Source organism: Lissotriton vulgaris, chromosome 6 (genome assembly GCF_964263255.1).
Source record: "Lissotriton vulgaris chromosome 6, aLisVul1.2, whole genome shotgun sequence".
Lineage (NCBI taxonomy): Eukaryota > Metazoa > Chordata > Amphibia > Caudata > Salamandridae > Lissotriton > Lissotriton vulgaris.
The window spans coordinates 929,946,573-929,963,609 of record NC_141694.1 but is presented as its reverse complement, the minus strand read 5'-3'; the positions used below and the strand labels follow the sequence as shown (position 1 = coordinate 929,963,609).

General features: G+C 41.8%; 1 protein-coding gene across 1 annotated transcript in view; it reads left to right on the top strand.

Annotated features, from left to right (window-relative positions):
- The window catches only part of POLR3F (RNA polymerase III subunit F), a 229,670-nt gene that overhangs the window by 141,984 nt on the left and 70,649 nt on the right, over positions 1–17,037 (top strand). Inside the window, exon 7 of the mRNA XM_086926913.1 lies at positions 15,491–15,598. Coding sequence (XP_086783039.1) covers positions 15,491–15,598 — 108 coding nt within the window. The remainder of the gene's footprint in view (positions 1–15,490; positions 15,599–17,037) is intronic.

The window sequence follows — 17,037 nt, the reverse complement described above, 5'->3', positions numbered from 1 at the left end:
TTTCAGCTCACAGGAGCGAAAGATCAGACGTATCATTGGCACTGAATGGCCTATCATTCTGACGGATCCTATCTTGGGTCCAATGCTACCTGAAACCCCAACCATCACTTTCAGACGTGCGCCATCCATGCGCGATGCTCTTGATAGGATAGCACCTGAAAATCCACCCAAACTTACTAAGACCACTAAAATGGGCTTCTTTAGGTGCACTTCCTGCCGTGCCAGCAATTTTGCGACTAATACTATTGAATATGTCACTGCATTTAGCAACACGCCCATTCCCATCAAAGAATATCTTACATGTAGATCGGAGTTTGTGGTCTACAAGCTCAGGTGTACATGTAATCTGGAGTACATAGGCAGCACCAAGCTGCCTGTTCATCAAAGAATACTTCAGCACATCAGGGCCATTGTCAATAGTGACAGTAATTACCCGGTGGCCAGGCACTTTGGAGCAGTCCATGACAAGAAACTTAGGGACTTACAATACACAGTCCTCTGCTCAGTTCCTCAACCCAGTCGTGGTGGGGACCGTGAAAAATTGTTGAGACAGCGAGAATCTCAACTCATTATGTCCCTCGATACCAAGGCCCCTAACGGGCTTAATCTGAGTGAGGATCTGAAAAGTTTCCTGTAACCTTTAATTGTTGACCCATTGGTCTTTGGTCTCTGTTGATCTCTTTTCCTTCTCTTGTTCAGTTAAGGCATCATCTGGTGGTCTTGGCTCATTGCCACGTTTTTGATATGACGCCTGCTCTTAAATCTTATTTCTTTGATAATATGTTCTGACCAAGCATTCACGTCATGTTAAGTATATCTTTCTCGCCTCTAGTGTTATTACTTGTTCCCTTGCTTTCCTTTGTTTTTCATTTTATCTTTACACATTTGTGGTTGGGCTCTTGTATCTTTTTTGATTTTTTCATTTTTTAATTTATTGTGCTTTCCTTTTACTTTACTATTTACTGCTGTGCACTATCTTTGCAGTATTTAACTTGTACCATTATTACCTGCTTTCCATTGATATGACGTTTTCTTCAATTTTGAAAACTGTGGCATTGCTGGACTTATTAGGCACTATGTCTTGAGTTGTTTGCGTTCTAGATTTTATTGCCGGCTTGCTTAAACCCTTGATAAGCACATCATAGGCACTATGCCGTGACATTTGCTATTTTGCTTTTTTGGCTCCTAGCCAGCTATTTTTAAGTGTCATCGAAAGCTTTTGATCCTTGTTTGTATTTTACATCATACCATTTACAATTGCCACAATCACTGTTTACATTGTGTAATTATATGTGGTACAGGTTTCTGTTCATGTGACAAATAACATGTTTTATTTTATGCACTGTTTCTTTATTTATTTTTTTCTTTTACTTTTGGGCGTGTTTTCCCAATCAAGCCCCTCCCTACATCTTGTATATATTCCTTCACTTTTTTTGAGTGCCTTTGTGTGAACAAGCTCCCCAGTGGAGTGAAACGCGTTACTTCTAATAAAACGTTTAAACCTGCTACTCACTTGAGTTGGCTCGTCTGTGAGCTTTGCTTTTGGCTGTCTGCTGTGGCGCTTTGAGGTCTGCACCCTGTTGCCTGTCATCCACTGACAGGTTGGGATTCCTTCTCATATATATATATATATATATATGTATACATATGTATATATATATATATATATGTATACATATGTATATATGTACATGCGGCCGTCCCGGTCGTGGGGAGAAGCCTGCTGCTGTTTCAGCAGAACCAGCGTTGTTCCCACTTGAGGTCAACAAGGACATGAACTCTCTGGGGCTCTGCAGGGGAGTCCCAGAAAAAAACTCTTTCAGGAGCTGAAAAGCGGGGCCGGCTGAAAGCAAAGGTGAATCCTTCAATCCACTTGGATGTTTTATTTTGTCAAGTCAAGGCAAGATGCTCCATTGTATTTACAAGGACTACAGAGCCCATAACGCCATGGTGACAGTACACGCCCAGTAGGCGGGGACTAAAGATAAAGGGGGCACCTGTGAATGACTTACATCGTATGCCATTGATAAAGAGAGCGTGGTCTCTCGAAACATGTTTGGCAGCAGTTGTGGCAGCAGTTGGAAGGAACTCTGATGAGAGAAGCCGGCTGGCGAGCTTTTGAAAATAAAAGAGAAATTTGCATCTTTTTCGTGTGTGGCTCCTTCCCGAAAGGGTTCCTGTGCTTACGTTGGATGTATTGCGGCCGTCCCGGTCGTGGGGAGAAGCCTGCTGCTGTTTCAGCAGAACCAGCGTTGTTCCCACTTGAGGTCAACAAGGACACGAACTCTCTGGGGCTCTGCAGGGGAGTCCCAGAAAAAAACTCTTTCAGGAGCTGAAAAGCGGGGCCGGCTGAAAGCAAAGGTGAATCCTTCAATCCACTTGGATGTTTTATTTTGTCAAGTCAAGGCAAGATGCTCCATTGTATTTACAAGGACTACAGAGCCCATAACGCCATGGTGACAGTACACGCCCAGTAGGCGGGGACTAAAGATAAAGGGGGCACCTGTGAATGACTTACATCGTATGCCATTGATAAAGAGAGCGTGGTCTCTCGAAACATGTTTGGCAGCAGTTGGAAGGAACTCTGATGAGAGAAGCCGGCTGGCGAGCTTTTGAAAATAAAAGAGAAATTTGCATCTTTTTCGTGTGTGGCTCCTTCCCGAAAGGGTTCCTGTGCTTACGTTGGATGTATACATATATGTATACATATGTATATGTATACATATGTATATATATACATATGTATACATATATATACATATGTATACATATATATATATATATACACATATGTATACATATGTATACATATATACATATGTATACATATATATATATATCCAACAAATTACCAGACTCCCAAAGTGAAGGGACCACACGGAAGCTTCATGCTGAAAACATCAGGTTTATTCACACCTTGCTCGTGGCATCGAGTATGGTTGCAGCCTCAGTGAAATGTTCTGGCCAAACGCGTTTCGGGATAACCTTCTCCCTTCGTCAGTGGCGCTTCATAAAAGCAAGCGGTCTCGCTGTGTTTAAAGTGTTCAGTTCAATCACCTGCCCCTGGGCGGGGGCGGGGCCGTAGCAACGGCCTTCTGGGCGTTGTAGTCTCTGTGAATAATTCCCAAGTGGGTATGCGAGTTCGTTTGCCATTGTACTTTAATTCAAGCCCCAGTGGGTTGAGGGGGCTACCAGCTCTTCTGACACGCAGCTTTGTAGGTGCAAACGTTGTTTGTGTGAGCACGTACTGGAATTGCGCTTCACACAGCTTCCCTCCATATGTCAAACACCGGACGGTGTTTGCTGGTCCGTAACTGAATGCGGTGGGTCCTCTTCGCGACCGGGACGGCCGCTTAACAGTACGAAGCGCCACTGACGAAGGGAGAAGGCTATCCCGAAACGCGTTTGGCCAGAACATTTCACTGAGGCTGCAACCATACTCGATGCCACGAGCAAGGTGTGAATAAACCTGATGTTTTCAGCATGAAGCTTCCGTGTGGTCCCTTCACTTTGGGAGTCCGGTATTTTGTTGGATATATATATATATATACATATATATGTATACATATATATGTATACATATATATATATATATATACATATGTATACATATATATATATATATATATATATATACATATGTGTATATATATATGTATATATATATATATATATATGTATACATATGTATGTATATATGTGTATATATATATATATGTATACATATGTATGTATATATATATATATATATACATATGTATATATATGTATACATATGTATATATGTATATATATACATATGTATATATGTATATATATGTATACATATGTATATATGTATATATATACATATGTATATATGTATATATATGTATACATATGTATATATATGTATATATATATGTGTATACATATGTATATATATGTATACATATGTATATATATATATGTATACATATGTATATATATATATGTATACATATATATATATATATATATATATATATATGTATACATATGTATATATATATGTATACATATGTATATATATATGTATACATATGTATATATATATGTATATATATATGTATACATATGTATATATATATATATGTATACATATGTATATATATATATATATGTATACATATGTATATATATATATATATATATGTATACATATGTATATATATATGTGTATACATATGTATATATATATGTGTATACATATGTATATATATATATGTGTATACATATGTATATATATATGTATACATATGTATATATATATATATGTGTATACATATGTATATATATGTATATGTATACATATGTATATGTATACATATATATATATATATATATATATATATATGTATACATATGTATATATATATGTATGTGTATACATATGTATATGTATGTGTATACATATGTATATGTATGTGTATACATATGTATATATATATGTGTATACATATGTATATATATATATGTGTATACATATGTATATATATATGTGTATACATATGTATATATATATATGTGTATACATATGTATATATATATATGTGTATACATATGTATATATATATATGTGTATACATATGTATATATATATGTGTATACATATGTATATATATATGTGTATATGTATATACATACATATGTATATATCTCTGCAATACCTCGCAGTACTTTCACCGTTCCTAGGCGAAAAAAACAAGGCAAGGACCACTTCCTGAAGTTTTCTGCAGTGTTTATTAACCCCAACAGCTAGTCATGACGCGTTTCGGCCGTCCCTGCGGCCTTGGTCACATGACGATGCCATAAATTCAACCTCCTTTTAAAGTGCAAGTGCTCACATGTACAAATGGACATAGAGAAAATGCTATCCGTTTAAATACATTGAAATTAATGGAGCATTTATAACTGTTTAAATACGTTTGCATATACCCATTCTCATTCTCATTATGCAAATAATTTGTACCATATTCAGAAAAAACTCCATTCCTTCAACAATTAAAGTTTTTTTAGAAAAAAGAAGATAACTGCATAAATGCTTTAGAGTTTCCGTACTTATTTTCAACTCTATTTATCCATTTGCAAAACTTTCTAATTTTAATCAGTGCTCACCCTATCGTGCTCAAACTATAATAAATGAAACAAATTCTCCATTAACATATTCATAATACTTATTTACAATTAACCACATGAGTAGCGACAAAATGTTTTAGTCTCTATATAATTACACTAGTTCATTAAGGGCTCACTAAATCATATAGATAGTGAAATTTCCCATTGCTGTTTATGAGTGTTTATCATTTTCCAACACCTTAGTCCTCCATAGGATATCTGTGGCACTTATTGCAACCCCTAGTGCTTATTTCATAAATATTTCACTTAATTTTACAGTGGGATCCCCCATTATAAATCCTTAAAAGTGAACTCGTGCAAAGGCGCATAATAGATAAAGTGACTCATGCTTACATCATTTAGTGAAATTATTGTATAGATATTTTACATTTCGCATTTCAATTTGGTTAAAAGTAAAATTCATTATAGCGCATAGTTGTTAGGAACATCTTAGAGGACAATTCATAAATAAAAAGTTCATATAAGGGACATATTCATATTAATTCATACAGTACTTCATGTTAATTAGCAGTTCATTACTTGATAACTGCAAAGATCTAAGACACTATAGTAAATAAGAGCACCATCAGCTAAAAATACTATACACATTACAATTTCATAATTATAAAAGGAGGAAGTCGGTGGCACAATTAAAACCAGCTAAAAAAGAAAGACACCCGGATAAAAACTACCCTGATATCTAAAATCAGCCAGAGATAATTGATCATTATTTTCACTCAATTAATACTTATAATCTGTCCAAAAACAAAAAATGGTTTTAAAAGACAGATTTAATATGAGTACAAAATATGTGCAAATCTAGCAATTGTATATTCCTAAATTCCTCCTTATTGTAAGATGGGTATTTTGTTGCCGTGTCTTGTTGTTGATTACACAAATACCTATGGGGGACCTCACATATATTACTGATAACATCTCATAAATATGTATGGAGGTCTTCCGTGGTATTTAATCCCCCGGGCCATTTGGCATCAAATTCCAGAATGTATTTCGTTTCGGTTTTACGCATAAGGGCCTCCCTATCTCCCCCCCTTTTTGTGGCAGGGATTGACTCAATAGCAAAATATTTTAAACACTGAGGTTTGCTATTGTGGAAGGCCTCAAAATGCCTGGCAACTGGATAACTTTGATCTTTGTTAGTTATCGCACGCAAGTGCTGCAGGATACGTTTGTGGATAGGTAGTTTTGAACTCCCTACATATTTTAGCCCACATTCACATTCCAAGATGTATATACAGAATTCCGTTTTACAAGTCAGATGTTGTTTGATTTCCCTCGTGATTTTTGGGATAACCGTGGTGTATTTTTTGGTGTTAACACCATGCTGGCATGCCTTACACGCAAAGCATTTATAGAACCCTTTGCTTATAGGGCGCCAGGGTTCCTTACCAAAACATTCCTTGCTTTTCTTTGTTAGGATAGAGCCCAAACTCATACCCTTTCGGTAGGTTATTGAGGGATTGGTGGACATCAAGCTCCCTATAACTGAGTCATCCTGCACAAAGTGCCAGTTGCGCCTTATTATACTCCTAAGTTCTTTTTCTTGTCTGGAGTATGTCAAAACTAGTCTGACTGAATTGCCTTCTGTACTCTGAGCCTGGCTCGCTTTTTCACTGGACTTTAGTAGATCACCTCTAGCTTTAAGTCGTGACTTCCTGATGGCGGTTTCTACTGTTCTGGCCCCATATCCTCTTTCCACAAATCTACAAAGACTTTCTTGTTGTTTAACCTGCATATCCTCTTCATTACTGCATATACGGCGGATGCGTAGCATCTCACCGTACGGGATTGATTTTATCAGGTGTTTTGGGTGGGCACTTGTAGCATGTAAAAGAGTGTTCCCCGCCGTAGGTTTTCTAAAAAGGGTAGTACTAAGAACATTATTATCTAGAAAAACACGCACATCTAAAAATGTCACCGACTCCTTGCTGATACTAGAAGTAAAATTCAGATTAAGATCATTAACATTGATGTCCTGTACAAAATTAAAAACACTTTCTTCAGTTCCATGCCAAACAATAAAAAGGTCATCGATAAACCTCAGCCATGATATTATATTGGTGGTGCACTGGTGTGTATATTTCCGCCTTAGGACCAGCTCCTCCCACCACCCCATAAAGAGGCAGGCATAGCTTGGGGAGAAGCTGGCCCCCATGGCTACACCCTGGGTTTGCTGGTATAGTTGGCCATTAAACATAAAGTAGTTATTTTCTAGACAAAAAGATAACATTTCAAGAAGCATCTTTGTATGATTGGTCAGTTCCATTGGCCTACTGCTTAAATAGTATTCACATGCCCGTAGGCCATCCATATGTTTAATACAAGTATACAATGAACTGACGTCCAGTGTCACCAGGAGGAAATCAGATTTCCATTCAATTTGTTCAATTTTCCGCAGGAAATCTCCGGTGTCCTGTACGTATGAGTTCAAGGATTTCATATGTGCCTGTAGAAAGTAGTCCACGTATTTTGACAAGTTTTCCAGGGGCCCACCACATGCTGATATTATAGGACGTCCCGGTGGGGTGGTCAGATTTTTATGCACCTTCGGTATGAAGTATATATATTGTGTTAGTGGGTGGTCATTTTTGATGTATTTGAATTCATCCCCACTCAACATACCTAGCCCCTTCCAGGCTACCAACTTTTTACATAGACTCTCCTGCATCAGTCTATAATGGTGTGGATTACTCTTTCTATAGCACCTGATGTCATCCAACTGACTGTATGCTTCTTTAAGGTAATCTTCGTTTGGCCACAACACGATGTTTCCACCCTTATCAGAATTGCGGATCACCAATTCTGCATTCTGTAGCATATTTACCAATTGATTTAATCTTCTTTCTTGGCTTGTGTATTTTTTGTCCCCCTTGTTGTTTGCACGGGCCAATTTTTTAATTTACATCACCACTGATTCACTGAATGCATCTAATCCATCGCGGGCCGATAGTGGGATATATTTGGACTTGGGCTTAAATGGGGTGCGTGGTTTCAATTGCCCACTGAGTGCAACTCTTTCTTGTGTCCCCAGACTATCCTCACTTTCCAATTGACACAAGTTGTGAAAAAGGCCAATATCCTGCACCGTTAATCCTTCATTGCCTGATCTCGTTTGTGGTGGATTAGTGCTTTCATTGGATGATTTATGCAGAAATTGTTTTTTCAACTTTAATTTCCGTATATATTGGTACACGTCTGCCCTTGTTCTGGTGTAACAAAAGTTTGATTCCGGACAAAAATTCAGACCCAACATCAGAAGTTGTTCTTCTGCCTTGTTTAATACTGTGGAGCTCAGGTTGATTATTGATTTTGATGTGTTGATATTAGTTACATCCTTCTCCTGAGCATTATCCATGATTGGTGGCTCTGCAACGGGAGTTATTGTCGTGGTTTCCGAGTTGCTCCCCGGCCCCGACCTCGCCTGCTTGGCTCTCCTTTGTTTTGCTGCGTTGCGCCTGCCCCTTCTGCGTTGGGTTTTTGTTGCACAGTTTTGTTCTTGAATCGTGACCTCAGGGTGTCTTTTCTGCTGTCTGTTAAAATTTCCAACTCTTCCCCCAAAGTCAGTGTAACATTGTTTTTGTCTCTCGGTCCCTCATTGTCCGAGCCACTTTCTACGGCCGAACTATAGACCACTGAATCATCCTCTGTTACTTTGGCTGCTTCCGTATGTTTTATTCCACGGTTCTTAGCTGTGGCAGCTCTTAAAGTATCATAACGACGTGCAAAAGTAAAGATTTGCCCGTTGGCATAATCGTCTCTGTCCCTTTTAAATTTATGAATTTTTCTGGCCTTTATTTTCTCTTCCTCCTTCGCCAATCTTATTGTCATTTCCTCCCTTAGTTTTGTTGTTTCTGGGGTCTCCTTTCCTCCTATTTGCGTTTTTATTGACTCCTCCAGAGCATCTATTTTCTTCTGCAGCTCCTCACCGTCAATCTCAGCATATTGTACCAAGATTTGTATCAATCGGCAAGAAGAGTCAAGATTGCATTGGCCCCAAGCTACCATCATAAGGGGGTTAGGCGACTCATAGTTGGGGGCCAGCATAATGCGCAGCCCTCTAGGCACTCTCCCAACATCCAAGTACCTCTTGAGGGAACGCGCCTCCCACCATTTGGACTGCTCATTTCGTTTGAGCTTTTCCAATTCCTTGAAGGCCGTTCTAACATTACTTGGTGTTGCTGTACTTGCCTCCCCTCCTGCTCCTGTAATAGCGCTAGTTTCATTCTCTAGCTCTTCTGAGAACATCTGTTGTGCAGCGAGCTCACGGGCTCTTCGTGCATCGCCTGACATTCCGCTGTTATGTGTGGGGATATATTGCTTTAAACTAACTGGCATACAAAGAGTCACTATATTGTATGGTCCCTTGGTGGCTAACTACCCACCCCACTCGACCACTTGTGCAAATTGTATGTCGTCCTCCTCTCTCCAAACAGTCACACACGGGCACTTGCAGCGCTCTTACCCCGGTTGCTGGAGGTCATTACGGGCGTTTTTGGTGTCATCAGTGATGTCACTGATCATGTCATGAATGATGTAATATGTGACATGATCAGCAGTGGATTGCGGGTGCGCGATATATAGTTAGTGCAACTAACTATATATGAAATTTCAATGGTTTTGTGTGAGTAAAATAAGGTTTTGTAAATGCTAATTCCTAACTATATATGGTCTATAACCTATGGTTTTTTCAGTGAATATATATATATATATATATCTATCTAAATATTTAAATGTGTTGTCCGTGACCTGGAGCGGGCAATCTTTAGGGAGTTGCGGTGCAGGGCCGTGTAGTACAGATTTGGACCAGTTTATGGTGTATCCAGACTCCTGCCCGAAGAGCTCACATATATTGAGGAGAACCAGTATGGAGCGCCTAGGGGAGGCCATATATAACAGTACGTCATCCGCATACAAGGAGATGCAGTCTTCCCACCCTTCCGCCCATTTGAGTCTTCGGATCATTGGCTCCCACCTAATCCACGCCGCCAGCGGCTCAATGCCCAGAGCAAAAAGCAGCAGCGACAAAGGACAGCCTTGGCGTGTGCCACGTGCCAATGGAAAGTCATCGGAAATGTGTCCATTGGAAGTACCGAGTGCCACTGGCTTCGTATATAAGAGACGGACCCATGCGCAAAATGTAGGGCCGACGCAAAAGTGACTAAGCACAGCGAACAGGAAGGGCCATTCAACCATATCAAACGCCATTTGTGCGTCCAGGGACAGTATGACAGCTGGTTCCTGAAGATATGGGATACAGGCCATCACACCATGCAGGCGTCTCAGGTTCAGAGCCGTATATCTGCCCGGCATAAAACCGGACTGATCCGGATGTATCAAGGTCGCAAGGTGCGGTGTCAGTCTAATTGCCAGGAGCTTTGCAAGGATTTTAGCCTCTGCATTAATCAACGATATTGGACGATATGAGGTACATTCTTCAGCAGGCCTACCCGGTTTAGGTATTGCTACTATAGTGGCCATTCGCTGATCTAGCGGGAGTTTGCCTACCTGTAAGCTGTTGGAATACATGTGCAGCAGGTGTGGGGCAATAGTCCCGCCGTCTTTTTATAGAGTTCAATGGGTATACCGTTTGGTCCTACCTCTTTGCCAGATTGCAATGACCCGATCGCCACTTGTAACTACTCTACTGTGAGATCCACCTCAAGCGTGAGAGCTGCATCCGGGGTGACCTTGGGCATATCAATATCTTTTATGTAAGTCAACCCCTCTTCCAATGTCATCATGGAATACATCTGCCGAAAGTGTTGTGCTAGTGTGTGTACTATTGTCTGTGGGTCCGTTGTCGTTTGTCCCTCCCCGTCCGAATCCGCGCTGTCCATTTATTACCCTGTTCCCTTTTGTCCAGCCACGCCAGAAGCTTTTCGGCTTTGGTACCCGTTTCATATATATTATGTTGTGTGGCCTTTAGCCGCAACCTGGAAGCTTCCCTTAGGTACTCTGTGCTGTTGCTGTTTAAGACGCAAATTCTGGGATGTAGCCGGCGTTGGAGTGGTGGGCCTCAGCGCCATGCAGCTCTAGCTCTATATCATGCAGCTCCTGCTGCTTCCCTCGCTTGTGCCCCGTAATAGAGACAATGGCCTTCCCTCTGAGCACAGCTTTGTAGGCCTCCCACAGGGTAGTCTGAGAGTTAACCGACATGACATTCTCTTGGAAGTAGTGTTTTGTCTCCGTTATGACAGCCTTCTTAATCATGGGGACCTGTAAATAACCAGGATAAATTGGATAGACATGCGCCGCGTCCTGTGGTGATATGTGTATGTTATTAGCACCGGGGAATGGTCGTAGATACCTCTAGGCCTAATCTCTATACTGTCAATATTTCTCAGGCTATCTGCTGAAGCTAGAAAGTAATCTATTCTGGACAGGCTATTGTGTACCCCAGAGTGGAAGGTGAATTGCCGTGCCGTGGGGTGGTGCCATCTCCACACGTCAGCAAGCCCAAGTGCCTCCATAAAACTCCCAATGCGAGATACGCCAGTTACGCTTGCCTTCGCAGGGTATCGGTCTAAAGTTCCATCTATAGTTGCATTAAAGTCCCCTCCAATCAGTAGCTCCCCTTCCGGAAGGTCAAGTAAGAAATCACTAAGAGCTGGGACTGTTACCGTGTGTAGGGCAGGGGGAATGTAAACGGATACCATATTGATAGACCGCCTCTCCCATTGACCTACTATGACCACAAAGTGGCCGTGATCGTCTGTTTTTGTTTTATGCACTATTAGCAGAGATTGTTTTTAAACTAAGATACCCACACCCCTGGAGCCAGAAGAGAATTCCGAATGTACTATAATTTTAAACTCCCATCTGTCCATCTCCTTGAATGTGATACCAGTAAGGTGCGTTTCCTGCAGCAGGGCCACTGCTGGAGATTTTATGGGCTTTTTTAGGCTTTTGCTACCAGTGTGCTTTAGTGATATCCTCTAAGAAACCAGTGGGTTTTAAACCCTGTGGGCCCTGTCACATGCAAGTGTCTGTTCCTCCATCTGATTTGCTTATGGTGCCTGAAGCCAGCCCATGACTCCAGGAACTGACCTGACTGCGCACCATGAATCCAAAGGAGATTCGGGAGTGGAAGACAAAGCTTCTGGTGGCCCAACATCGAAACCTCTACACCTCTGAGGTCTGGTCACATGGGTAAGTCCCACAAACATAAGAAATCCAAGAAGTTGAAGCACTGTACGACTTTGCTACGCCTGTCCAAGTCATCAGACGATGCCACAAGTAGAGGCCTGGCTCCCACACTCCACCTTGGGACCTGCGCCTGGGTCTGCTCCGCGCCTCTCTGAATTTTCTGTAGCTGGAGCGTCCTTCACCCAACTCAGGCCATGCACCTACTATTTTGGCTGCTTGGCCATCTGGAATGCCTTCGAGCTCCCATGGGTCTTGGAAGTGCTCGGACTTGTGCAAAGGGAGAACCGCTGCCTGAAATCCAGTCAGGCCCTCTGGATCTGGACTGACTGCAGTCGCCAATCCATGACCTTCACTTGGGTACAGCCCTAAAATGTTTTCCGATGCTGAGCCTATAGTCCTTTGTGACTCCGATACAAGGCTAAACCGGCGTTGCTCGGCGTCGACACCAGCTCCAACCGGAATCCTTTGACGGGCCCTGTGGGAATTTTTACTGCCGTGGATCTAAGTATCCTTCTGGCTGCCGTGATCTCCATGAAGACCCTTTAATCTAGTTGGAGGATGACTACTGATAGGAACTAGGTGACGCCAGTGGCATGGACACTTCACCAGACACTGGCCTGATGTCCTCTAGTTTGGCTGCGGAGGAGGGGGCATCCTTTGCTATGGTGGTGAGGAGGGTGGCAGAGGTCACCGACCTTCAGCTACCCTCCGTGGAAGTCAAGACTGGTGTCTTAATGGAGCTGCTTCAACTGGGGTGTCCCACACAGAACTCTTGCTGCCCTTCAATGAAGCCCTCTCTAGTGTCTTGCTCAGGGCCTGGGCCGGAATTTGCACAGGACGATTGCACATCACTACTGTCCACTCCTTGTGACCAACCTTTCCTCACCCAACCCCTTTGAACCTAGTGGCGCAGGCCTCAACTTCCAAAGTGAATCCCGGCCTATTCTCTACCACTCCACCGGATAGGGGATCCAAGAGGCTGGATACATTCAGGAGGAGGGTTTTCTCTTCTGCCAGCTTTGCATTGTAGTCGGTAAACCTTGCATCTTCTTGGGCCAATATAGCCACATTATGTGGGACTCTGTTGCACAGGTGCTGCCTATGGTCTCAGGGAGGTCTGAACCAGGTTTTTGCTGATTTCAGGGACGCAGCAAAGTTCAGCAACAGATGTGGGCTGGACATGCGAGACATACTGGGCAGAGCCATTGCTTCGTTGTGAAATTCTCCCACCAAGTCTGGCTGAGATCAACTGGCTTTTCAGGGGATGTCGAGGCATCCCTTCGGGACATGCCTTGCGATAGCACTTGCTTGTTCAGCGACAAAGCAGATTCACTGCTTGAGCACTTCAGGGAGAGTAGGATCTCCGCTCAGTACGTATGCCCCCCGTGACCCCACGCAGCCCCACTGTTACTTAGACTGTACGGTTTCAATGGAAGGAGCAATCCGCTGAGGTCATTCCAACAAAGCCACCACAACCAACAGGTTCCTCAGGATTTTCATGGCCAGAGAAGCAGCTCATACAGCTCCTGTGGGAACCAAGGCCAGAGATCTGCCCAGTCCACTGACCCAGCTGCAGCCTCAAAACATCATTAGTGTACCCTCATAAAGACACAGTCACCCTGTTGGAGGCAAGATCAGGCATCACCTGGCCCCATTGGCAAGCTAAACCTTGGACAAGTGGGCACTCCAAATTGTCCAGTGGGGTTACGCCCTCCCACTCCTAGAAACAGCCCTGTCCATTCCACTGTCCTACGACCAGCTCATGGAGGACTACCTCTCCATGCTATGCCAGGAAGTGTAGGCTCTTATGGTCAAAGAAGCCATTGAGATGGTGCTGGAATGAGAAGTAGGTTGTGGTTGCTATTCCTGCTACTTACTTGTGCCAAAGAAGCACTAAGGCCTCTGCCCTATTCTAGATCTGCGTCCTTTCAATGGCTTTCTGAAGAAGGAGACATTTAAAACGCTCACTGTGGCCCAGGTCATATCTTCCCTTGACTCTGAAGACTGGAAGGTAGCGTCGAAGCGGCAGCAGGCCTTTTTTCATATCCTCTTCCTGTAGGCCCATCAGTGTTACCTACGGTTCACAGTGGCACAGCAAAGTGGAACACGTGTGCCCCTCAGGTGTTCACAAAGGTGATGACGGTTTTTCAGGCTGATTGGAAGACAGAAGCTCATGCTCAGAAGTTCTGGACACCATATTCTCGTCGCCCAATCCAGGATGACTTGGGCCTGGTCGGTTCTAATCTTTTTCAGAACTCGGCGGGGGGATGCTCTGCATCAAAGAATATTGGAGTCCCATATTCCAGGAGGGAGAGGCTTAAAGGAAAATGGTTCAGTGAGCCCTTAGAGTCCAATGTGAATTAATTTGATAATGCAGCTAAGAGGCCACCTTCCTCAGGATACTAGGGCACACAACTAGTGAACTCTGAGGACTTAACGCACAAAATTCAGAGGTTTCTACAAGTTAAGGTGTTGAGAGGTTAGCCACCTGTAGAATTTAAAGTCTGGTGTGGGTCTGGTCCCCTGGGCTACTTTTGACACCCTGGTCCAGTAAATATAACGTTTCCTTCCTTTGTTAATGCATCCATATTTTCTTCATTAGGGCAACCACCTAAATGTTTTCTTCATTTGTGACGGAATCCACATCTTTTCCATTTGGATTAAGCTATCATATTTTGTTCCCAAGAGGCCTGTTCCAATAATAGCAGAGGTAAAATTTAAGACTGCCTCTTGGAATACTCCATGTTTATTCTACAAGTACAGCTCTCTCTACAGTGTAATTTGACCAATGCTCTCTCCATCTATTCACTTGTTTTCTTTTCAGTCTTTCCAAATGTTGAGAATAGAGGCAGCCATGAGAATAACAACGAAAACTAAATGTTATAGTTTCTTTTATTTACAACAGCTCATCTATCATCTGTGCAATTAAACGAGAGGTAGACGGTTGTAGAGGAACAAGGGGGAGGTATGTAGGCAAATATTCATGGTGCATCTTCACATACTTGGGGTCCATTGAGGGGAACAATCAAGACTCCCCAGACTTCGCTACTTACCACCATGAAGTCTAACTCCCATTCTCTCTCTCACACACACGCTCCCACTCTCTCTATTTAACTATGAATACAGAGAACTAAGAAATAGGAGTACAGAATGTTGTCATGTTTCGTTCCTTTTTCTTCTCTTACAGGCAGAAGCTGCTCGAGAAAGTAAACAGAATCCAATGATTCAGAGAAACAGCTCTTTTGCGTCCTCCCATGAAGTATGGAAGTTCATTTGTGAGCTTGGCATCAGCAAGGTGAGTGAGTAGCTGCAGCTTCTGTCATAGCATTTCTGGTGTGCCTGTATATAGAAGATAATATGCTGTGGCGGGGATGGTATTTTGTGCTTTTTGAGCATTGCTCTGAACACAAATTCCTCAGTCACTACGTAATGAACTAATAATGTCTCCTTTGGTAACAGTCCGGCCCACCAACTGTTTCTTTGAAAGAAGAATCACAACAAATGTAAAATGTAAACTTACGAAGTTTAAAAAGCTATGTAATTCTGAAGGAATTTGAAACTGAGGCTAAAAATTAAGTTGGTATCTTCAGTTAGATTTGTGGGAGCAGTGCAGGTACAGTATACAGAATCTAATATGCACAATCATTGGATTCAATTGAAGCCCTGGTATTCGTGGACAAAAAGAGAGCATGCATTAGGAGCAAAAACAACAGTGATAGGTTAAATTCTAGCATATCGCTTCATCTTTTAGAAATAAAGCCAAATTATTATAATATATTTTTCCTTTGTCAATTCAAACATTACATTTGTGTATTAGTTCGATCTGTAATTGTCTTTTTATTTCTGTGTTTTGATGGTCAAATAGAAATGTGTAATTGTGTATGAAAGATGGTGCATATAGACAACACAAAGACCAGGGTTCAAGTCTCAATCATGGTACATCAATCACGGTACATACCTTTATATAACAGTGGACTTCTGTTAAATGCAAAACACATCTTCTATTCAGTATTTAAATTATTTTAATGTTATGTCAAGCCCATGGTCTAAACACCATTCCATATATAATGCAATTACCTCTGCACCACAGGACTGGAAAGCATTGAGATTGTATCCAAAGGAATTTTTATACAGTTAAATTCTATACTTTACCACACATATTTATATTTTAGGGTCATTGTTAGCAGCGTTATCTGACCGGTTTGCTAAGTAAGGAAAAATGTTTCATGTCTTGGAACTTTCTGTTTCTGAGGGACGTTTCTACCTGTTGAACAATCCCAGGCGTCAGACAGATCTGGATCTGGACATTTTTAAATCTTTCAAGTTGCCAGTGAGGGTGTCGGACTCGATGTGAAGCATTACATTTTGCCATCAAGCTTACTCCTTCATACAATCTTAAAGGAGCACTTATTTACAGACCTCCAGGTGCACGATCTGAGTTTCTGTCCTCCTTTATGTCATGGATGGAACCATTGGCAATTGACGACCCCTTCATAGCCCTGGGAGATCTAAACTTCCATTTAGACAGAACGGAGGACTCTGAAACTCAATCTTTACTAGCTGACTGTGAAACACTAGGACTAAATCAGTTCATAAATGTACCAACTCACGAGCCTGGACATACATTAGATGGCATTTTCTCTAACATTAATGAGTTAGTAATAAGTGATGTACTGCCCCTTACATGGTCCGATCACTATGTCATTCTGTGCCAAATTCCTATTAATCGGGTTA